The sequence below is a fragment of the Saccostrea cucullata genome, unplaced genomic scaffold, assembly GCF_032062105.1.
Source record: "Saccostrea cucullata isolate Sc308-1 unplaced genomic scaffold, CSIRO_AGI_Scuc_v1 ctg3507, whole genome shotgun sequence".
NCBI classification, from domain to species: Eukaryota; Metazoa; Mollusca; class Bivalvia; order Ostreida; family Ostreidae; genus Saccostrea; species Saccostrea cuccullata.
Window position 1 is genome coordinate 88,988 of NW_026920170.1, and position 25,535 is coordinate 114,522.

General features: G+C 31.8%; 2 protein-coding genes across 2 annotated transcripts; one reads left to right on the forward strand and one right to left on the reverse strand.

Annotated features, from left to right (window-relative positions):
* Window positions 1-2,895: 2,895 nt before the first annotated feature.
* LOC134244473 (angiopoietin-related protein 1-like) lies at window positions 2,896-8,223 on the forward strand. The gene is made up of 3 exons (XM_062726744.1): window positions 2,896-3,113; window positions 4,055-4,151; window positions 7,967-8,223. The coding sequence occupies exons 1-3, from the start codon at window positions 3,096-3,098 to the stop codon at window positions 8,221-8,223; spliced, it is 372 nt and encodes a 123-aa protein (XP_062582728.1). The 5' UTR covers window positions 2,896-3,095.
* A 10,078-nt stretch (window positions 8,224-18,301) lies between these two features.
* Window positions 18,302-23,217, reverse strand: LOC134244484 (ficolin-1-like). The gene is made up of 5 exons (XM_062726753.1): window positions 22,908-23,217; window positions 20,341-20,483; window positions 20,141-20,237; window positions 19,150-19,314; window positions 18,302-18,561 (listed from the first exon to the last, which is right to left on the reverse strand). Exons 1-5 carry the CDS (start codon window positions 23,200-23,202, stop codon window positions 18,302-18,304), a joined length of 960 nt encoding a protein of 319 aa, XP_062582737.1. The 5' UTR covers window positions 23,203-23,217.
* Between the last annotated feature and the right edge of the window lie 2,318 nt (window positions 23,218-25,535).

Sequence of the window (25,535 nt, forward strand, 5' to 3'; positions counted from 1 at the left end):
TCTTGACATTTGATCTTTTTTGACCTTGACCTTATAGTTTGACCTACTTTTAAATAATCTTAACTTTTGCCATAAATTTTGAGCCGTTAGGACGAGAGCTTCCATTCTTCACATATATATTGTATGTAGCAAGAGCTTTCACTGGATTCCAGTTACCTTGACTTTTTGACCTTTACATCAGAGATTCCTGGTCTTATGTAAAAACATTAACCTTGGCAATATAAATTTGAAGAGTAAGGGTTAGGGCTTTCATACTTCATATATGTAATTCCTGTGACAAGACCTTTCATTCAACACCATACTTTGACCTTCTGACCTTGATCTTAGAGTTTTACGTACTATAAAAAGCTTTTTGACCTTGGCTACAACTTTAAAATGATTAGAACTATAGCTTTCTTACTTCAAACATACGATCTTTGTGGAAAAACCTTTCATTGGATACCAATAACCTTTAGTTAACCTTCTGACTTTGATTTTGAAGATTTCTGAACTTATGAAAAAACCTTAGCCTTGCCATAACTTGGGAACAGATGGTGATAGAACTTTCATGTTTTACAATTGTATTTCTAAATAGGAGACCCTAGTTTGGGTACCAATAAATTAACTTTGCATCTAAAAAAATTTAAATCTTCACTATGTTGCCAAACAGGGGCATCAGTGTTTCACAAACACATCTTGTTTTAATATGTTCTACGGTGCGACCGTTTGGGCGAGTGCAATTATTTAATCAAAAACCTTTACAAAGCTTTTACTTGCACTGCCTATCCTCAGTTCATTAAAAAGAAGAAAAGAGTTAAAAGAATTCACTTCCCAGGCATCGGTATCGAGATTCCGAACTGTTTGGAAGTTTCCGACAAAATCGGAAATACCCGAGCCGTTTCAGTGACGAAAGTATGACGTCAAATAAAATCCCTGTTACTCTAAACGCAAACCATAGTTTTGTGGCATGAAGATTGCTTTAAATTGTTGTTTGTAATTTTTTTCAAGTCGTTGTTGCTTTGTTTTAGTCACCATATTGCTATGCACCGCAAAGGATTATTGTTTGGAATTTTTTCACGCGGTGAGACAAAATTTCTTAGAACAATGTGCAGATTTCAACCCGAATTTCCTCCGTTCGTACACGTTAGTCTATTGAGCTCGCTACGCGAGTGGCGCTTTGCGCCGCCTCACTGCCCTCACTATTAACAGAACAAAATACGTTGTATTGGTTATAATTATTATTATCATTAATAATACTATTTAGAGGTCTAAGAGGTCTATCATTATCTATATTTGTCGGCATGATAGTTTCCCTTTTTAATTTCAAAAACGCTTCTTTTGTGTCTTGTCTAAGGTATTGTTTCTCCTCCAAAAATATTTCTAAACGACATTCTTGTCTCAATTATTAATTATTGTGTATTATAATTATTTTTATTATTTTGATTTCGATTGGTTTATTTTATGCTTTGTGTGTGTTACATTTTTTGTCTCTTTTAATCAGCAGTAATAAAAATCCAAATGTCATATGGCAAAAATTATCGTATAAAAAGAAAAAAAAATATTCAATAATACATGTATAACACAAAGCTATAAATTGCATACTTCATTTTTAACTTTAAATGGTCAATGACATCATACCATTTTGAACCAATAGGAATTTGCTGTTTGGAATTAATTCGATATCTTATAAATAATTTATTTAGGTAGTGGTTGTAATATTAGAAATAGCTTTGGATTCCTTGATCGCTCATAAAATTTAAAAATTAATTGGTTTTTCTTTTAGAATTTGCCTCTAAAGTCTTTTATATAACATATTGGTAAAATCTCAATTATTAAAATACAGAATATCATCAATGTAAAATGATCTTTTATTGTTCCCAGAGGGAGTCAATGTTTGTAGCAATTTCTATATTATAATACATATCGAAATTGAGTCTAGATACCTTCAAGTTGTATTTTTGTAGATTTTTCTATTAAATCTACATAATATACTAATATTAATTTACGTTTAAAAAGAGAGTAAAAATTCTAAAGATGTCGTAGCATGTGCTTTTGTGTGAAAGGTTATATCTATCTTTCTTTCTTGATTTAACATTGTCGAAAATGACAAAAACAATCGGTAAACAAGCACAATTTCAGTAGAATATATTTACATATGAAAAGCAAGTGTTCGCATTAAAATAATGATTTCATTTTGTATAAGAAATACTATTGTGTGAAATCTTGACATGTCTATATTTGAAATTAAAATTAAGTATACATCGTGCAAATATTTAGATCTCTTCGATTGTTGTTTTCTGTATCGTTATTTAGTGCACGTCCCAATGGCTTCCGTGTTTGCTCTGTTCCTATTTTGTATTGTTTTACGGACTTTGATATTAAATACTGTTCGTTATCTCCATATATTTCTCTGAGGTGCACACTGTCCATAAAATCAATTTTTTGGGGGACGCTTTATTTGCATGAATAATTTTACATCACTGTTCTGCATAGGGAAAGCAATTATTTTCATTTATATATATATAATCTGAGTCCATGAAAAAAAATTGTCAATAATTAAAGATAAATACGTAAAATGGTTTCAATGAACAAAATAAAAAGATGCCATATCGTTAAAATCAACAACGAAACATAAATAATACAAAAGAAATTCATTAAAGAAAATAAGCACTAAAATTGCTTACATATATACATATAAAGTGTTATGTTTTTTTTTATCCCAAAAAAATATTATAGAATTTTAAATAATTAAAATTTTTAGTTTAAACCCTAATTTGTCATACAAAAATAAAGCTTTCCACATTAATATTCGTAAACCTTAGTTCAGAATCCTGTCTCAGCAGTATTTTAAATTTATCGTGCAGCTGTTTATCTGTCTATTTATAATATTTATGTGTACCTGCAATGGTTGTACTTTGATTCTTTTTCTTCTGTTTTATCTTGCAGCTGTTTATCTGTCTATTTATATGTACCTACAATGTCAGTCCTTTGATTCTTTTTCTTCTGTTCGATCTTGCAGTTGTTTATCTGTCTATTTATATGTACTTGCAATGTCAGTCCTTTGATTCTGTTTTCCATTTCAGTTGTTCCTATTGACTGTAAGGATTTCCGTGATAATGGTCACACTAATACAGGTGTGTATGAAATCTACCCCTTTGGGACCACATCGCCTCATCTCCGTGTTTATTGTGACATGGATACTTTGGCGGGAGGATGGACAGTATGTAGTTTATTTACAAACAATTAACACCTTGTTACCCTAACAAAATACTAAAGTTAACTATAGTTTACTATGGTTAACTACAGTTTTAACTTTGAAAACTTTGATTTACTATAGGGATCACTTTGACACTTTGAAAAAAAAAATATCGAAAACTTTGGAACTTTGAAAAAAACTTTGACGAAAACTTTGACACTTTCAAAACCTTTGGCAAAAACTTTGCCACTTTAATAAACTTTGGTGAAAAAAATGCAACTTTGAAATACTTTATAAAAAAACCTGGATACTTTGAAAAACTGTATTAAAAAATTTAATGCTTTGAAAAATTTTATCAAAAACTATGACACGTTAAAACATTATAAAGAAAACTTTGACCTTTTAAAACTTTATCAAAATATTAAACAGCTGTGTGGGATTTAACTAGCGACTTTTGTTAATGCATTGATAAGTTTTATTGTTGTTTATTTTGAAAAACTTTATAGAAAACTGACACTTAAAGAAAATTTTGACAAAAACTTTGACAATTTGAAAAACATTGCGAAATTTTTGACACTTAGAAAACTTTATCGAAAACTTTGAAAAACTTTGGCAAAAACTTTGACACTTTGAAAAACTTTGGCGAAAACTTTGATTTACTATAATTAACTATAATTAACTATTATAGTTAATTATAGTTAACAATAGTGAACTATAGTTCTTTTTTGTTAGGATAACTGGAATCATTGATTTTGATAACTGGAATCGTTAATTTTGTCGTCTAAAGGTTGGCGGGATACTTGACTCCTAATATTAATTGCATATAGATAAAGCAAATAATAATGAAACAGTTTAAATATATGTGTTTATTTTTTCAAGGCCATTCAAAAAAGAATAGATGGATCCCTGGCCTTTGATAAGAATTGGGATGACTATAAAAATGGTTTTGGTGCGCCTGAACAGAATGTTTGGATAGGTGAATATAATTCATTGCTCCTCTTCATACTTTGAAAAAAAAAAAAAAAAAAAAATTTAAGACAAAGTTTCATTCATTTCCATCCTAGTTTTAGAACTAATAGAATTAAAGAAAAAAAATATTGATTTAATAATACGCATTCTCCTCAAATAACAAAAGTTCTATCAAATATCAATGTTACTTAAGGATAAGTTATATATTAAAATAAATATTGACAAATCACACTCAGTTAAGGTTTACAGGTGAAACAAATGTCAGAATACGTTAGCTTGGTGCTAAAAACGTAATATAAAATTTAGAAATATAAACCTAGCCAGGTGAATTTTATTAGGAAAAGCAAAATGGTATAAATTACGATATATTATATGGGTTTTTACCATTTTGCTTTTTCTTATAAAATTTGCCTGGCTTGGTACATTTTTCTTAAGTTTATATTAACCTTTTGACACCAAATTAACATATTTTGAAATTTATTCTCATCTGTAAACCTTTAGTGAGTGTCTTTCATCCATTTTTATAAATTCATTGAAATATTATTAAGATTTTCCAAGTCTATTTCTTTTCCAATTCTAAGGAGAAATAATTCTTAGAATTATCGTCCTTTCTTAACTTACGACATGATATAAAATCTCCTCCAAAAATAAAATTTGTTTGTATCATCTGTCCTTAAATAACGTTTGAGTACATCAGGCTTCAGACTACTAATTGATTCTTCTTTTGGATATATTTATTTACAATATGGAAAAATAATTGTACCATGGTATTTCAGAACACTTATCAATGAATTATATATATATATATATATATATATATATATATATATAATTTATCTCATCTGTAAATATATTAGTGAGTGTTTCATCCATTTTTATAAATTCATCAGACAGTTAAAAGAAATATTATTAAGATTTTTAAGTCTATTAATTTTCCAATGTTTTTGGTTTATTTTAGAAAAACATGTTTTTGGTTTATTTTAGTGTAATTAATATGTTTTTGGTTTATATTATATATATATATATATATATATATATATATATATATATATATATATATATATATATATATATATATATATATATAATATATATATATATATATATATATATATATATATATATATCCCTTAATAAGGAAATGACGTCATCCATCAGTTGACAAAGGGACATAACTCTTTCCTCTACATTTCCATCACGTTATCGAATGGTACAACACTGTATGAGCTGTATGACCAATTCTCTGTTTCTGATGAAGCTGGGAAGTATCAGCTGTTTCTGTCCGGACCTGCCACGGGAACTTTAGGCAAGTAAAAAATGGAATTCTGGGAGTGCATATTGATCATTCCTTGCGCTATTATCACCATATTGACTTAGTTTGTAAATCTTTAAAAATTAAAAATTATATACCTTACGGAAAATTATAAAATTCCTTCCTTTACACACACATGACACAAGAAAACTATTCTATAATGCATAACTATTTGGGGTAATGCGCTAGTGGCTGGCATAGATAAAGATTATAAATTGCAAAAAAGCGCAGCCAAGATTAGCCCTCCCCCTACTTTTTTTTTCAAAAGATAGACGAATTGTAGACATTGAGCATTGCTGCGTAGGTTTAGCCCCCCACTTTCCACAGAGACTGTGAAGTGTAGGTTTAAAATTGGGAAAGTGGTGCTGTTTTGAAAAAAAAATTGCGATCCTTTACCCCCCCCCCCCCATTACATAACACCCCCCTCCCACACAAAATAGGATTTTCGTGTTTGGACAACGGACATTTCCTTTTTTTATATTTTGCCTGTCTGCTGTTTTGGGGAGATCTAAAATATGTTCTTACATTTAGCCCCCATCTCACCCCCATTTTTAATTTTCTTCCGACGCCAATGTATGCTATCCCATAAGCGTAATTAATTATGTGTCCCATTTTATCCGGTCAAAGTTTAAGTGTATTTTATGTTCGTTTCCGTTCCCGTCAATTTCTTTTTTCACATTTTATCTGACTTGATAAGATGGGAATAAAATATATGAAGACAACAAACCGTATTCAAGCGCAAGGTCCATTAAACAATATAAAATGGCAGCAGAGCAAACACGTACTTCTAAACATCAGAGGTGGGATCAGGTGCCATAAAGTAGTGAGCATCCCCTTCCCACGGGTCACATCAGCTGGGTGCTCCTTGTTATGATTGGGAAATAACAGCTAAATCCGTCGACAACTCAGAGTGTAAATAATGACCGAACAATTACAATGACAAAACTTTGACTCAAAAATAAATTGTATTTGCTGACAAGGTCATTGTATCGACCATAGAACTTACCATATAATGACTTTTAAGGAGACTGCTGATATTCTTGTGTCGTAATCTTGTTTGTCAATGATTTACCTTGTTTTAGAAATTTTTAATTCGTAGAGCTGAGATAAACTTACAATGAACTCTGTATGCGGGCGTTAAAAGTATTTTGCTGCATAAGTAAATGAAGTTGACGATTGAAATGTTAAAGTCATCACGTTTATCATTAAGCTTGGTTGGAAGATTACCATTATCGTCTCTTTCAAGTGAAACATGCAAATATGAAACAGATCTGTCAGACTGTGTGGTATCTTAAGCTCATTGAGATAAATCGTATCGACATATGAATGACCATTCAATTTGTTAATTGACAATACGTCGTTGATATTTGTCAATGTCGAAAGTAAGTTAAGCAGAAGACAGTCAAGTCAGAATATTCAGACAGAGTTTTTATCAGATCGTGTAAATAAATAGTTTAATAGAGATTTGTGTTCGCAGTAAGCAAAGGGTCAGCGGAAGATAGAAACAAATCATAATTGGACATAGATACGGTCAGATTTTAGATATGTACAACATTTTACATCGTAACCAGTCTAGACTATTAAGGTTAGGACATTACTCGGCCTGTTGGAGGTAGCAGGAATACAATGCTCTCTGATCCTTCTATTCTAATAAGGCTTACCTCGGTTAAGCGTCCGAGTGTTTTATTGACCTTTATTATTGGGTGTCTTGCCATTTAGCTAAAATTCTGAAATTGTAGGCGACTGGTTTGGCTAGTTTACTGATTTACTTTAACATTGTCGTTGATTGATTGATTGTATATTATTTAACGTCCCCCTCGTGATTTTTTCACTCATTTGGAGACGCCACCACTTGCCGGTGGAGAGCTGCTAATGTTATCCTATACTCGGCATTCAGGGCCATTGAGTAGGGAGGATTTTTTTTAGTGCCAGAATCTACTGCGATACAGGACATCGGTTTATACGGTCTTATCCGAGGGACCGGTCTCCATTTCCCAAAGTGGGATTCAAACCTGCAATGTAAGGATCAAATCCTTACTTTGCGACTCTAAAGCAAACGTTCTGAGTATTGCACCAAGTGGGCGACCCTGAATTAAGTTTCATTACTCAGTAATTATTTGCTTATTTAGGTGTAAATATGAAAAAGATGTAGCTGCTTTCTGAAATGTTTATCCCATATAAAAGAGAAATAAAAAATAAGGTTAAAGTAATATATATTTTTTGTTTATATCCAAATGTACTGTTTTTATACTGTGTTTATAGCCCTTTCCTTTTATATGTTTATTAACAGAGCTTAAACCTTAAACAATTCTGTGTGCGACGTCATATTATTTTATGCCCTTATAATTGCAAGTTTCATTGTATTTAAAAGCACATCTTTATTCTGCAAGTCTTTCATTGTACATGCAGCTTAATTTTGTTATTCTCAGTACAATATATTGACAATTAGTGTGTAATATTTTTATTATTATAGTCCTGTAATACCGGTATTTTATCGTTGATTACTGTAGGTGACGCTATGTTAGACACGGGGAGATCTTCTACCAATCTGTCCGGGATGTCGTTCTCCACGCTGGACAGAGACAATGACAGAGCTGGTTATGGTAACTGTGCTGATTTCGGAGGAGGAGGAGGATGGTGGTATAACTCATGTTTCAAGTCCAACCTCAACGGTCCGTGGTCAGCAGAATGGGCGAGGCCATGGTATCCGCCACTTCTGTTTGGTGAAGGGATATCGGAGACTGTCATGATGATAAAGCCTCACTAAATACTTTGTTTTATTTATTGAAAAGTAATTGTAATTTCAACATTCAATCCATGTTAGAGATGTATATAGTAAATGTTCATTGATTGAAAAAACGAATATTAAAGTTTAACATTTAATTCCTTGTATATTAAAGTATAGTTCATTTACATACAGAGTCCAGTTCTTATATTAAATAATGATTACTTTTTTCTTGATATAAAGATAGTATCGATGTAATACTGTAAAACGAAAACACTTGGCACATACGTATTTCAGCGCAAACGCAAGTTGGAATGCATTGGCGCAAATAAATTTTAGCACTTGCACTTGTCATTAAAATATAATGCTTATAGATATGATATTTTGTTTTTTATTCACACCCGTATTTGACTTTTTTTGTAAGTCAAGCGAGGAAACACAATAGCGCTCCCGTATATTAGTAAATATTCGTCAACTTTACCGTGATGTTGCAATGACACGGACATGACACAGTGTTTAAATTTATTTTTTTTAGATTCTACTTTACATAAAAGAAATGGAATATTAACGTATTTTATTAATTGAATCAATACAGGCATCGAAAGAAATTTACTTTGATAAACGGTAATCACACTGTTTACCTCGAGGCGATTGATGATTGAAACGCCGAGAGGCCAAACTTTGAAGGTGCTAATGATGAGAAACAGGAAACAACTACCGGGGTAACAATAATTTAATTAAATTATGATTTGGTATAGAACTTTCTCGATCGATCCTATCATGTGTAGTGCTAGTGTGTTTATGAAATCCAACGACCCTTCGACATTACGTAATCGCGCTTTCCGGTTTACATGGTAAAAGCTTTGAACACGCACAAAAAATATTTTGAAATCAGTTTCACCCCTACTAATGTGTTCGGAACCTTTTATTTTTCGGTACTCTGCAAACTGTAAAACCCGATGAGTTCAGAGTAGCTATGACAGTGGCTCTGGCGAGAGTTAGCGAGACCTCAGCGAGATAGGGTAGCGAGACCTAAGCGAGATAGAGTAAATTATTCACGAAAATGTGGCTTGGAAGTGACTAGCGCGTCATGGTAAACAGAAAAGTTATGTTGCGATTCAGGATTCACCACGGTGACCCTAGAATAAGTTTATAATGTCTGTAAAAATGTACTTCAATCAATCGACCTCTCTTACATTCATTCAAACTTAAATTTTCTGCAGTCATGAATTAAAATTTCTTTTTGGACAAATATTTTTACATGGGAACCGGGGCTATATTTTTTGGCGTCAGATTAGCAAATGAGGCACCAGCATGATTTTATCTGACCAATAAGCTAAATGTGTATTGCATTGTGGGTTACTATACGAATATTACAGGAATTGTACGCTTGAAAAAAAAGGAAAATCTTATAGTAAATGAGAAGCATTTTCAAAATTATTATTTTCATGCTCATAATGACAAACAACTTATTTGTAAAAAAAAAACGGTTGAAGTCTAGGTTTCTGAAAGTCGTACTGCAAAAACGATTTGCGTCTGTATTAATTCCTTTGTTGTACTATCAGTGAATACAATTGCAAGGTGGATTTCCTGGCCGAACACGTGATGACAAACGTTAACAAAGTTTTATTTAACTTTTTTTTTCAGATAACAACAAAATAAAACGCTTGTAACATCTTTCATATTTTTTTTTACATTTGTATTTTGTTCGTTTTATTGCAGTCTATTAACATGATCGTAGATTGACCTGAACTACGTGTTCGAAGTAAAATGTAAACATGTATTTGGCCTAAACGTCGCTATTTATTCGACGATTGGTCAGTTGCTTGTGGTAAGATCCTCTGTGCGCATTTATAACAATATCCATACAAGAAACACATTGACGCAAGCGTCAAAAATCGGCCGCAAACCAGTTAATTAATTTTTTCGTATAATAAATTAGAAACTGAATTCTTATATTTATCTGTTAATCAATATATATCCCTGTGACATTAAAAATTTGAATGCGACATTCCAGGATTTTCTTCAGTACATAATAGATGTACATTGCTACATGTACAATGTATTTAAGCAACTTACTCATAGCCCTCTGCGTCCCCGCACTCAGTAAGTTTAATTGGTACTATAAACGAACTGGCGGAAGTTTGATGTTTAAGTAGTTTTAACACTTAATTAATTATTAAAACTAACGTTTAAACTTATCTAACTAGAGATAGTTTAACATTAATTAAAACGTAACAACTATTTGGGGCTCCTCGCTCACTCAGAGGATGTTGAAACCCCCAACTCCTTCTAGATCCGCCACTACATTTCTTCTCTATCTTGTTTTGGTGTGAGATGATGCGGGAAAAGGCATGGCATGTTGTAAAACGCGCTTTATCCTTGTCTGTCGTAGCAAAATCTCCTAATATTCTGTCTGATAATAAATTAAGATTTTGTCATACTTTTGAAAATTTTCCGTATTAAAAGTACATTTTTTATTTATATTTACACGTCATTTTAAATTAAATATACAACATATCCTGTTGACGTAGAGAAAGTAAAATTTGTTTTGACATGTATATAACGCGGTCCTTGCTTTAGACAATGCCCAACATGTGTGCTTATTTCTCCGCACTTCAGTTACGTCGGAGTCTGTCAATCAGGATTGGATAAAACATTTAACCCATTATTCATAAAATTATAATTTTATAATTATTATGCGTTTTTATTTTACATTTAGACACTCTTTCTGAATATTCTATTACATGAATGTTAAATATTTCTTATTCAAATTGTTCTAACTCCGCAGAAACGCACGGCGACTTAAAACTTTCATATCATATAACCGACCGCCTCCTGGCGGCCGGAAATAAGGCAAACAAAGGTTTGTCAGAGTACATGTAGATGATAATTCACATATTTTACCAGCGAATCGGTCACTAGTGGGCATTAATTTTCGCCGAAAAATATAAGATGTATTGATATTTTAACACCCACTCCTTTAGCCACCCTTTTTTTGTTGAAAATCATGAAAGTCTTTCAGAAAGGTCTGGAAACATTTATTACAGGACATGTTTTCAAAAGAAACAATTTATAGCAATATCATTTTTATTCATAAAACCGGTTTTATCCTATAACCTTTAAATAGATCAACCTGAACCACGTGTCTTGAATTTAAATCCGAAAAACATAAGTGGGGGTGTGTTAGAGCACAATTAATTTCAGCGTACAGGGGCTCTCAAAGCTTGCGCCAAGGGCGATAAAATTAGTAGTGCGCCAAATATTCTCGTCTTAGAGTATTCGAATGTAACAAATTAATAGATATTATATTATTTTGTGTTATGAATTTAATGAAAAGTCCTATTATGTTCTGAAAATCGTGTTAAGACCTTAATTCATAAGTCTTTATACATATATATAAATTATTTTCTTTCTTTATATTATTAATTTTCATTTCATTATTAATCTTATAATATTTTAAAGCATATAAAGAAGAAATAAAATGTTTTATACACGCCATAAATTTTAACTGATTTCCCATAAAAGGTCAGATAACTGGGGAGAAGTATAATATAACTAAATCAATCAACATCTCTGTACATGTAGGTAGTTTAATAACGTGTATTATTTTTTATTTACAAATATATTTCGTCATTTTCAAATTTATTTAGCTTATAAAGTGTGTGGAAAATGCTGCATTTGAATGCCGAATCAATGACTGCGAGAACAGAGTACTACTGTCCACGGTAGCTCAGTCGGTGGAGCGCTCGCTCCGTGATCGGGAGGTCGTGAGATCGAATCTTGGTCGCAACTGACTTAAGTCCATAAAAAAATGGGTAGCAACTGTTCCTTCGCCGTGCTCTCGGCACTTTGGTGTGAAAGTTAAGGGTCTTCGGATGAGAACTTAAACGCCGAGGCCCCGTTTCAGCGGCAGGCGTTGGCACGATAAAGATCCCTCACTTCTCAATGGCCCCAAGTGCCGAGTAAAGGTCAAAATTTGAAGCCCTTCACTGGCATACAGTGACGTCTCCATATGAGTGAAAAATTTTCGAGAGGGACGTCAAACAATATACAATCAATCAATCAATCATTTTATCTACCAAAATCTTAATTATCATGATCAATGAAACACAAAGAATTTTACACACATAAAATCGATATGAATGAGTATAATGTATCAAATAAACATTTACAATTTTCATCACAACTGAGAACCATTGGTTTATATTAGTACATAACACAGTCGGTACATAGCACAGTCAGTGCGATTTATCATTACGTAACACAGCCAGTGCGGTTTATCATTACATAACACAGTCAGTGTGGTTTATCATCACGTAACACAGTCAGTGCGGTTTTATCATTATGAGGATCTTCTTTATATCTGTTCCTGAGCTAAGAAGCGGATACCAGGATGTAGAGGACCAGGCGCCGTTCAGGAAGGCGTGGGTACAGTCGTTAAACCACCAGCCTCCTCCTCCAAAATCAATGGCGCAGTGATAGGTACCGCTTCTGTCATTATCTCTGTCTGGGGTGGAGAAGTACATCCCAGACAGATCTGCTAAAGGATAACCTGTGTTCAACATGCTGACACTTGTAGAGGTAGGATAAAGAGATAACAAACAGTATTCAATATCAATGTCCATAAAACAATACAAAATAGGAGCAGAGCGAACAGGGACCTCCAAAACATCAGAGGTGAGATCAGGTGCCATGGAGGAGTGAGCATCCCCATGCTGACCACTCACACCCGCTGTGTGCTCATGGTCTTGATCGTGAAATAGCGGAAATAGCGGATAAATCAGTAGTCAAATCAGTGTTTAAACAAGAAAACATTGATTTAACCATCAATTGTTGCCAGAAAAATATATAAAGTAAACAATGGAATGAGTCTTGATCATCAAACCGCTTCGATTGTGCGAAACGACATGCGTCTAATTGATGGAGACGACAGTTATGGATGTTTCATCTTAAATAATGTTTGCTATTTCCGAATGTTTCATTCATTTATAAATTACGAATAATTTAAGATATCTCCTACTGATTAAATTGATGATTCACCTAAAGTCCCTTCCGTTGGTCTATTCAGGTAAATATTTATCTTTCTCGTTGGTTATGGAGAATTCCTCGTACTGTTGATAAAGAGTGGTTCCATTGGTCAAAGTTATGGACATGTACAGAGATGTTCTGTTTTTTAGTTAATTGATGGATGACGTCATTTCCTGAAATTCAAACAGTGAATAACAAACATGACATGATGAATTTTATTGAAATAGATCAATTGAAAGTAAAAGCTACTATATATCTATTTTTGTGTATCAAGCATTATTTGAGTGACGGGTTTTGAGGAGTGAGAAGCACGAGTCTCTGCCATTCTAACAAGTAATGCAGTATAAACCTAAATAAATATTCAATAACTACTGTCTTGTATCATGATCCAATTAAGAAGTTTACAATTCAACAAGTATATTTAATTGAATATTCGTTACGAAACAGAAAAAAATTCAAATGAAATACATGTACAATTTCCCCATCGTGTGACAAATCTTTTCCGTGCAAATGTGTATGGCACGCCAAATTCACAAAAATGAGTAAAACCTAGTTTCACAATTGATAAACTAGGTTTGTCGACTGTAAACTATAGTTTACAAACCGTAAACTATAGTTAACGATTCGTAAAGTATAGTTTTCATCTGTAAAACTATATTTAACGGTTGTTAACTATAGTTTACGAATGCTAATTTAAGTTTATCTGCCTGTAATAAAGCGTGAACAATAGATTTTGTTGATAAACAGATTCACGTTTGTAAACTATAGTTTACAATTGTAAACTATAGTTAAGAGTTGTTAATCATAGTTTTACAAATCGTGAATCTATATTTATCAGATCGTTAACTATAGTTAATGGTTTGTAAAGTATAGTTTACAAATCGTGAAACTGTATTCATTAGATAATATATGTTTTGCAATTGCAAATGATTGTTTTCGGTGTTAAGTATAGTTTACGGTTGTGAAACATAAATTATCGCGTTAACTATGGTTTACAGATGTAAAATATAGATTAGCGTTTACAGTCCGTAAACTATAGTTTACAACCGATAAACCTAGTTAATCGACTCTGAAACTATGTTTAGTCCATTTTTGTGAATTTGGCGTGCCATAAATGTGCATAGCTCCGTTGACAGTCATCAGCTTTTACATGAACGCGTTAAATGACGTGAAAGCCATGGGGCTCACAACATTGATTAAGACTGATATGAAATGTCTTTTATAATCATCGGAGAAAACTTTACGTAATCGCAAAAGTGTGATTATATCGAAATATCCGTGTAATATGACGTAATGGAGAATTATTGAACAAGGATCTTCATTACAAACAAATGTAAGGCATCAGTGCTAGAATGGTAAGTTTAAATCTGTTTATTTAAAAAAGCTTATTTCAACGTTTGTTATCCTACAGTTAGGTCAGTTATGTTATGCAAAATGGATAAAATATTTAACCCAAACAAATTACGTGTTACAACTTAAATTAAATTTTAAATGTTTTAAGCTAGTGTGTTGTATTTTATCACTCTAAAACTATCCGCAACCTTTAAAGACCCCGATTTTTACAAATATTTAAAGTTACATCAATGAAAATGAAATATATCTGACTTGGTTTTCCATAAGAAATATTTTGATACATAATAAGGCATAAATACAACAGGAAATAGTTACAAACTGTAACTACGAATTCAGTTTGAAAAAAAATCATTTATATTATTGTATAAATGCTTGAATTGTCAGATACTATTCTTTGAAGACTTCAAAAACAAGTATGATGAACAAGGGATTTTTAGGGTGCTTTACTTGCTGTTTTATTCAGGCTTTCCACATCTATATTGAGGCGCTACACTGCTAAAATAGACTTAGATGATAATATACTTCAGGAAAACCTGTTGATTCTAATGCTTAGCAATGTGTTGTCCAGGGTGTACATGCACTTACTTTGGTTTCAATTTTCAACGATAGCAATGCAGAGTTTACACCGGATGTCATTCAACTAATTCAGCAGTACCGGAAGAAGAATGGAGACACTTTATTCCGGACTATGGAGGAATTACTCGTACAAAGTTCTTATTCTGAATGCAATTGAAGTATCGTATGAGTTTAACATTTTTTGATCCGAAAACGTTAAAAATAAGAATTTATCTCAAGCAGTTCAATTTCTGAGAATCTGGATATACTTTATTTTGGTAGAAAAAGCATTATTGAATCAAATCTTTGTATATTAGTAGGCATTTTACTTTAAATATGGATAAAAGATAGAAAATGTTAAACTTTATATTGTAAATTATAACATAAAAAGTGAATGTTCTTTTGCTAACCGCTCGGCATTAGACGTGAAAGTCACGGGACTGTCGGATATAACATTAAAAAGTAGTCAAAATGTAACCGTAGGCGTTGCACAATAAAGAACCCTAACCGCTCAATAGCCCTGAATGCCGAGTATAGATCTAAATTTGAAGCCCTTTACAGGCATAGGGTGATTTCTATGGATGATTCCATATTTTTGTTTTAAATTGAGTACTGTCAATTTTTTTTAAATCTAATTTTAGACTCTGATTAGACCTCTGATTACCAATCTATCGATTGATAAATTGCAAAGTTTCGAAATACAACAAAAAGTCCTTCAAACACCACATACAAAGCTTATATGAATAATTAAAAAGTTGTTATTTTCTTTTTTTCCATGAAATTTTTATCAAATTTGAAGGTTTTTCAGTGATATATTTGACAATCAATTGAATGCCTCGTTGAGTAAAAAGAAATACTTGTAAATTGAATCAACGTTGGACTTCAAATAAAAAATTGCAATACATTAAAAAGAAATCTTAGTAAATATCTATATGTGAAACAGGATCGTAAAACGCTCTCGTATATTATGCCAAGTACTCTGAGATAAATAATCACTAAAAAACTAAATCTGACTGGTCAATTGACCGCCGAATTGGGTTTGTTCGTAGACTTAACGGCTGTGCAAATAGTGGTATTTTGGATTTGGTATTTGGTACCAAGGCAATTGATCATAGTGTCATTTGATATAGCTTTATAATCGGAGTATGTATACTTAATATGAAGTTTCTATCTTTCAAGGTTTAACAGTTATGGGCCAGGTTAAAGTTGACAGCAGACAGATAGAGAGACAAACAGCGAAAAAAAATATACGCCCCGATCTATCGATCCGGCCGCATAAAAATAATAGAAAAAGATTCTTATTATCATTCAATAAAATACCTACAGAAAAAAAGAGATTATCTTTACTTTTAGTCCAGATCTATGTCTAATGTTAAAGCATATTTATTCTCATTTTCAAACATCCTTGTGTAACAGCACCTTATCTTGCCTCATATTTACAGGGTCCCTGTATGATATTTTTTTGGCAGTTAGGTGCGCTGTTTTTCTACCTTCAACATTCAAATTTAAAAATTTATAGGCGGATTGAAGACTTTGTAAAGGGAGGAGTCAAGAAGTCAACTCAATGTTACACCCTAAAAGGATTTACACCCCTTTTGTTTTGTAGGAATAAAGTCCTACAAGTGGTAATCCAACTTATACTCATAGTTACCTTTCTAAGAAAGAAATGATTCAAACGCAAATGACAGTTTTAATTTTTTTTAATATCTCAAAGAATCTAATTGAATTTGAAATACAATACATGCATATATATTGGATTCCGAAACTTCAAAAGAATCCTTACAAACAAAGGTGCATAAAGGATTCCATTAAATGTTTAACTTTCTCTTTCTTTCCTTTAGTAGTGAAGCAGAAACGTAAAAAGTACTATGCAACAGTATATTCAGAAAAAGTGCAAATCAGATGTGAATACTTTAACATTCCATGGAACTGTTGGACAATTTGAAATTATTAGAGTTTAGCAAACGCGAAAGCTTAAAAAACGTTTGCCTAACTTTATACATAACAATTCCCCACGATAGTTAAAATCCAGTCTGTTTGATATCTTTGAAAGCAGCTTTTTCAATAATTAAAAAGAGGATCTCAAAATTTAGGTACCACGTCATTGGTCATTTGCAATATTATTTTGTAAAAAATCATTCGGATTGTAAATACAAGTACTCAATAAAAAAAAATAATAAATTGAGTAATAAGCATTATATATAGTTTGTCATTACACACTCGGGATGCCTTTTTACATTAATGTTATTTAATCTCCACACGTCATAAAGTCTCGGACGTCTTTTGAGTTAAATGAGGATTTTTCATCATAAGAGTCTCGTTTGTCTCTCTACCATCCCTAATTAATGGATTTCAAGGATCATAACAGTATCCCAAAGACCACGGGCCACTGAGAAAGGCATCCATGCAATGACAGTCTACTAACACTTGCATATGGCGTTTTAATATCCCCTCTGATTTAGGCAGCAACAGAAATTTCTGAATCACTGTAGAAAATTTTTTGTAAACCGAGACAGGATATTAAGAAAGAACTTTAAATTTTTATGGTCTTTGACTTTCTTCTTTTAAGTCAGCATTTAGGAAATTTTATTGTTTGAAGAAAATGACCATTTTTGTTATTATTTTCTTATTATTAAACTTTTCGAAACAAATTCTAAACCTACACTTTGGGTTGAAGAAAACAATTCTGAAACCTACTTATCGTCATGTTCTACTGTCAATGACATTTAAACGTCATGTTACAGAGTCAGCTAAGTTTTATAATCACGTGACACAGTCAATGAGCTTAATCATCATGCGAGTCCCCTTTATATCTCCGCCTGGGGAAATAGACTTGCATGCTCTTGGGAAACTGGAATCTTGCTGACTCCATCAATGATGTACTTTAACTGTTTTTATTATACAGATATACATGTGTATTACATGCAATTTAAGCGAGTTTCATTATGAATATTCATAATGTTAATTAGGAACTTGAGGTCTCGGTTCTTTTCATATGATAAAAAAATCACTGGGTTCTCCAATTACGTGTGTATCAGTTCGTCAAACGGACACACTTTTTTTTCCAGGGAATCAGTCCTTTTCCCGTGTTTTTTTTTCAGGAAATCGGCAAGATATATATCACTTTTCATTCATATGGTGAAAAATCAGTAGAGGCATAATAATAAAAGATATAATACAGTCAGTGTGGTTTTATCATCATGAGGGTCTTCTTTACACCTGTGCCTAAGCTAACAAGCGGGTACCAAGGATTATTCCAGGAAGTAGAAGACCAGGCACCGTTAAGGAAGGCGTGACAGCAGGCGTGGAACCACCAGCCTCCTCCTCCGAAACCAATGGCGCAGTGATATCCACTCCATCTGTCGTTATCCCTGTCTTTTGTGGAGAAGTACATCCCAGACAGATCTCCACCAGTACTCCCCGAGTCTAACATACTGTCTCCTGTTGAATAACACAACATCTAAATTAAGGGATATAAGGTATATGGCGCACTTATTGTCACCACTGAGATCTTAGTTTAGCTTAACTAATATTTTACTATACATGTGTTTTTGAAGCTAAGCGTTTTAATTGATGATTTAATTTCTGATTAATCCAATGTAATTATCGTCTTTAGAGCTTGATAAAATGACTGTCCATCCGATTTAATTTTACTTTTTGCATGTACGAGTAGACTAATAACTTAATCTAAACTAAAATATGTGATGAATTACAACCTTACGAAATGCGTTCGCAGTTTTCAAATTTAGATAAAATAACTTCTACATTTTTTTATTTACCGGTAGATATTATTTTTCAATACAATGACTCGAATTTCTCCCACACACAAACTTTACTACTGCTGTAGTAATTGATATTTCAAACTCTATGATAAACGTGATGACTTTAATTTTAACTTTCCTTACTTCTGAAGCATTGTTTAATGGACGTTTTCAAGATCTTGAATATTGTTCGTTATTTCCGTTTGTTTCATTTTAAAATTTACGAATGGATTTAAGATATCTCAAACTGATTTAAAAGACGACCCACCTAAGGTCCCTTCCGTTGGTCCAGCAAGGTAAAGTCTGTATTTATCTTCCTCGTTGTTTACAGAGAATTCCCCGTACTGTTGATATAGAGTGGTTCCATTAGTAAAAGTAATGGACACGTACAGAGAAGATTTGTTCTTAGTTAGTTGATGGATGACGTCATTTCCTGAAATAAAACAGTGGATATCACAAATGGCATGATATATTTTCTTGAAAAAGGTTTATTTCAAGTTTATAGTTATATTTATTTTGGTGTTTCCTGCATTATTTGGGTGAAGGTTGTGAGGAGTGCAAAAATAAAATAAAAACAACAACAACAACAAAAAAAAAAAAAAACATCTGCCTTCGCCCGAGTATTGCAGGACACACCAAAATAAATATATTGTATCATGGCCAAATTAAAATGTTTACATTTGAACATGTGCATTTTTTATGATTATTCATAATACAACATCCATATTTCGATGAAATACAATTATCCGGTCGTGTGACAATTTTTTTCCGCTGCCCCGTGCAAATTATGCATAGCTCGGCTGACAATCATCCGAAATGGATGCTTTAAATGATGTGAAAACGATAGAGTTCCAGACACTTTACCTGGCCTAGATGCAGAACTGTAGCTCTCTGCTTGAGAAAATTCGGACAGATAAAGCAGAGATCTATAGATCTAAGCGTTGTAAAACCCTACGGTTTAAGCCGACGATTAATCGGCTTTCAAATTGTGAACGAGGGTTTACAACAAATTATGAAAAGGGGGGTGTAGGGCGAGGCAAAAATATGTATCTTAAAGGAACTATTCTGGTTAAGAACGGCATCTTCAATATTACTCAGGTGAGCGTTATGGCCCATGAGCCTTTTATTGGCAGATCTGCGGCGCATTTACTATTTTAGACTCGATATCTGTGACAAAGATTAGATACAAGTATATGTATATATATCTAATAAGACGAAGTAAACAAAATAAAATACACATATATATGTATACAATTTACCTATCCAATAAGACGAATGTACAGAACCAAAGCCTTCTTTGTATTCATTCCAAGTTCTGTTGAAATCCGTTGATCCGTCAATACGCCTCTGTATAACCTATTGTATAAAAAAATACCATTTAAATGATTTCATCAATTATTTATTTATACAATTCTATCTGTTATAATTTCAATCAGTGATAATAACTTATTATACTGACTGTCCAACCTCCATCTTTTATATCCATATCACAGTAAACATCAACTGAACGGTTGTACCAGGGATATATCGTATAAAGACAGGACGCAGTAAAACCGTCAGCAAGCAGACTTTTACAGTCCATAGGACGAATGTTCTTTAAAACTTAAGAAAAAAAAGGAAGAGTTAATCAAACCTAGATATAAAGTATATAAAAGAAATAAATTCAAGAGGTGTAAACAATTTATTGCAATAGCGTAGCATTTCATTTTTTGATTTTTAATTACAATTACTTTATACCGCTAAGTCTTTCACCAGCTCTAAATCGTATTTAAATGATCCCATACCAGCACTAGAGACTGAAAATGAAATTCTTATAATTAACTATCCAATATAATCAAACATATATCTCTCAAAAGTTAAGGGATATATGTATTTTAATTTAACCGTCTTTTAAAATGAAAATTATTTGCGTAAGCTTATGTCTTTTTTCCTAAAATAAGTATCAATTGTTTAAACAAAAATTAATTTTCCATAAACTTTAAAAAAAAATCGTGCGAACTCAAGACTAACATTTTCTGATTACAAATCTAAATAATAAATGTAGATCTGTTTCATAGATTTGTTGGTTTATATAGGTAATTTCCGCTTCATTTAAATTTTATCCATCTGAAACGTTGTGACAATTATTTTTTGAAGTAAAGCAGAAAAAAGATACCTCTTTAATTTCCACCATTATCAGAAACTGTGTAAAAGTGCATGCATCAAAATGAATTAATTAATATCTAAAGAACTTTGGATTATTTTATCGATCATATTTATTCTCACTGATGCTTTTTTTTCAATTTGAGGATGATCAGATATGAAAAAGTAACCAAGAATTATTAACTAAGTTAGATTATTTTCAGAGATATCCTGCTCACAAATATGACATTGCGTAAAATATTTTACAGTAAACGACATATTTCAAGTAGAACTTCCGTCGTATGACATAATCCGTATGACTTCTCGGTTTCATTATAAATTGAAGGAAATACTGCATTTTGAAAATTCATGATTCAATTTAATATAAAATCATTCAAAAATCATGTGAATATTTATATTGAATTTATATATTTTTGGTTATAAAGCTTAATGACAATACATTTCTTAACTTAGACAAATCTATAGGTACCTTAAATTTACTATATCTTGACCTTAACCCCTTTCCTGCGATCACGTATTCTATAATGAATATACAATTTCCTATTTTATCGCAAAATTCCGCATATACAGTTTCCCCGCAATCGCACATTTCTCACGAACTTTAAAATGTACAATTATTTCTTTATGTAATGCCAATTTCCTTCCATTTCAAATTTGCTAAAAGTTCATAAAATAAGAAAAGATATTTTCTTAGTAAAATACCAGGTCATAATATTATTTACGCTTAACTTAAGAGAATTTGCTTGACCTTACTATAAAAAGCTTGCAGGGAAATGGTAACGTCATATTTCTATGACTTGAATATAAAGTGTAGTTTGCATAACAGTTCAGAAAGTTGTAAAGAGTAAATTAAGTGGATAAATTCCAGACTTCCTTGTAATGAAATTACAATGTATACAACTAATTGTGATAATGTGAATGCTATAAAACTATCTTCAAGGAATGCAGAAATCCTAACAAATCTTCAGTTGCCATTTAAAGAGTATATCTTCATGAAATGTCTTTTAGTCAAATTTATAATGTAGATTTTTTGTAAATGCTGTGATGTCTATCATGAAAAAAATTGTGCAATCCGTTTCATAATTATTTGTTAATTTTCATGTATTTTTATTATATTGGTGTTTAATTACAATTTTTTCTAAAAAATATGATATCACAATTTTTTGTTTAATGGAATAGTGACTTCCATATATCACATGTGTTTTTCTTGTGATTATACCTTTCTTCGGGCTCAATAAAATTTAACCGTTTGATCGTGACCTTGGAGTTTGACACAATTTACAACTAAATCTACTTAGGCCATAACTTTTGTACGGTAGCTACGAGGACTTTGAAACTTCACAAATGTAATCTTTTTAACAAGTCGTTTCATTGGAAACCAGTATCAATGACCCTTCAACCTTGACCTAGGAATTTATGTACTTCAAAAAACTTATACCTTAGTCATAACTTTTGAAAATGAAAATGCTCAATTTTTACATTGTGCTTGATCTTTTTTAAAAATAATATCAGTTTTTCTGATAGACACCTCAATCAACAATATAAAATTTCAGGTCATTACATAAAATGGCTCTGAAAATGAATCTCGGTAAAAAAAAAATCAGAGTTAATCCTATCTGTATATTTAATTTTTAAAAAATGGATGATTGTATCCGTAAAATAAAATTGCATGCTGTATATATTTTCATTTTTTAAAAATAATTGTCTGGATAATACAAAGATTTTGTTCAATAATACTCTTCCAACAAAATTTGAGACTTTCCGACTTCTAATGAAACTGCGTTTGATTATAATTACTTATTAGTATTTTAAGGTATCCAATAAAAATACTCACTTATACAATACGTAAACTGCATTCATAATAAGTACATTGTACTAAATTACCTTCCGTGTCCGGAATAAAGTATCTCCATCCTCCTTCCGGTCCTGCTGAATTAGTTGAATGACATCCGGTGTGAACTCGGCATTTCTGTCTTTGAGAATTGAAACCAAAGTAAGTACATCCTAGACCACACATTGCTGAGCACATAATCAGTGAATAAGCTTCATATTCAGCCAATAGGTTTTCCTGGAGTATCTTATCGTCTAAGTCTATTTTAGCTGTGTAGCGCCTTGATATAGATGTGGAAAGCTGGAAGAGAAAAGGGAATATAATTCCCCAAAATCCCTTGTTCATCATTGTTGTTTCTGAAGTCTTCAATGAAAATTATCTGATATTGCAAGCCTCGATGCAGTAAATAAACTAATTATCTTTTTTTCAAACTGAATTCGTAATTAACCATTTTCTGATTGAATGGATAAGCCGAGGTTTAATAAATCGATCAATGGGCGGGTCTACAAGAGCTTAAAGACCGATGAACATAAAAGAAGTCAAAGTAACTTAAATAATATTCTAAAAATGACGTCATGATTGACAAGTTCATCGAGATCAGTGATTTCTTAACCAGCTGAATGGGATTTAACTAGCAACTTTTTAAAAAATGAATTGATAAGTTTAATTGCTGATGATTAAGCTAATAGAGTTTAAAGTTGCAAATTAATTCATTTTCTTGTGTTATGAGGAATACACAAGACTCATTATTAGTGTGAAGTCATAAATTAGGCTCTGCATCCTTTTTTCAGCCTTAACAATGCTACGTACAATGTATTTTGTAGATGGGGTGTTGACAGTTTTTATGATTTTGCTAGAGAAAAATTGTAACGCAATTTAATTATTAAATGTGAAGATCCTGTTTTTCAAACAAATTAATTTTTGGCTTAGTAACAGTTGTTTATTTTCTAGGTCATCCAAACATATATTTAAAGAAACAATTCTTAAAAATCGTCATGTGAGAGGATATTCACTCATTACGTGAAATTATATTTCAGTTCTGATAATTAATATGCAGTGTTTTATATGAAAGTAAAGGGTTCTTTCTTGCAAAAATGTTTCATCAAAAAATTATTTTATTTTAAAGGTAGTTAAACATTGACAGGCCATTATATTCAGTTATTACGCAAATTTGTCCCAATGTAACATTAAAAAATGCAGCCAATCATGAATAAGGCAGAAAAGATGTCACATAAAAATACAAAGTGATAAGAAAAACAAAAAGTTTGATCATTTACTTCTACGGATTTTTGGCTCAAACCTATACTTAGATTGGAAGCTTTTAAATGCTTTAATTCTAGATTGTTTGAAAATCATATTTAATTGACATACCTATTTCAAAATTAAGTCCTTTATCTTTAGTTTATCTTACATTTGTAAATTTCTTCAAATATTTGATTGTATTAAAATTATAACTAAATTCATTGTTCTATGATAAATTGAGAGACAGAAAAGAAATAATTTTCCTACGCCACCGTTCTGTCAAAACTATAACCCCTGTTTGTTTTCAAAAACAGTAAACCATTTCTCTTTAAAGCTGTACAATTGTCATGAGGAAAGAAATATATGGTCTGATAACGAAACATGATTATTTTTTATGGAGATAACAAACAGTATTCCAGATCAAAAGTCCATAAAATAATATAAAATAGGAGCAGAGCAAACACGGACCTGCAAAACAACATACTAGGGCTGTTCAATAAATAATGTCCTGAACAATATATCATACATTACAGATATCATTATTGAATCTTTCATGAATTTATAACTTACAGTTTATGTGACCACTTTTCATCACATAGTTTCATCGTGAAAAGCTGGGAAACGAGGGCTTTTGGAGACACTGCATTATAAATGAATGGTAAAGAATCAGTAAACTAGAGTGAAGATAAAAGCTTCATTATAGCTGCCATAAAACTTGTTAAAATCCCAAAGAAATATTCACTGTAATATGTGACATTTACAGCAACCAATGCCTGTTTAGTAGACAAAAGAGCAGGTGGATTTCAATTTATAAAAAAATATATAATGGACATCAAAAATGGGTACCCTCCTTGCCAACAAAAATTATGTTCACCAATGTTTACCAAATTTCAACAAATAATATTTGATGATGTATTATTGACTTTAAGACACATAGCAATTTTTATAGACATCACATCGGGGGTAGTTTACACTGTTTTAAGAAACGTTTGACGGTAATAAAGCTTGGTACTCAAAGATCACACTATATTTTTAAAAATGAGTGAAAACGACAGAGTATACAAAATTCTTAACAATTATTTCAAAATATAAGTAATTGTAGTTATCCACGTTTGTTTTATTTTCAAACAGATATTGGAACATTATTCTATTGCTTAAATCCCTAAAATCAAAATTTACCATAAGATATACTTGAGGAAAATGGCGAATGTCTGACAAGAGCACAGGTATGCAAGAGCACAAAGACAGATTTTTATGTAATTTTCCTAAAAATTAGTGGTATTGTTGTTCAAATTCGTATTCGAAGAGACAGTTTAATTCCTGGAGGAGTCTAAAAAGTAATTTTTTTGCAAAAAAAAATCAAAAGGTTTTTAGGAAAAGGACCCAGAATCAGGGATCCACTACATTTAATTTCTTCAAGACAGCGTCCAAACCCGCAT

Bases quoted from the DNA above. Each gene is read 5' to 3' on its own strand.
- LOC134244473 (XM_062726744.1), top strand. The intron at 4,152-7,966 runs GTGAATATAATT...TGATTACTGTAG, and splicing joins TGAACAGAATGTTTGGATAG to GTGACGCTATGTTAGACACG.
- LOC134244484 (XM_062726753.1), bottom strand. From the start codon at position 23,202: ATGATGAACAAGGGATTTTGGGGAATTATATTCCCTTTTCTCTTCCAG. The intron at 19,315-20,140 runs GTAAATTGTATA...GTTTTATTTCAG, and splicing joins ACATTCGTCTTATTGGATAG to GAAATGACGTCATCCATCAA. The intron at 18,562-19,149 runs GTGGGTCGTCTT...GTTATTCAACAG, and splicing joins ACCAACGGAAGGGACCTTAG to GAGACAGTATGTTAGACTCG.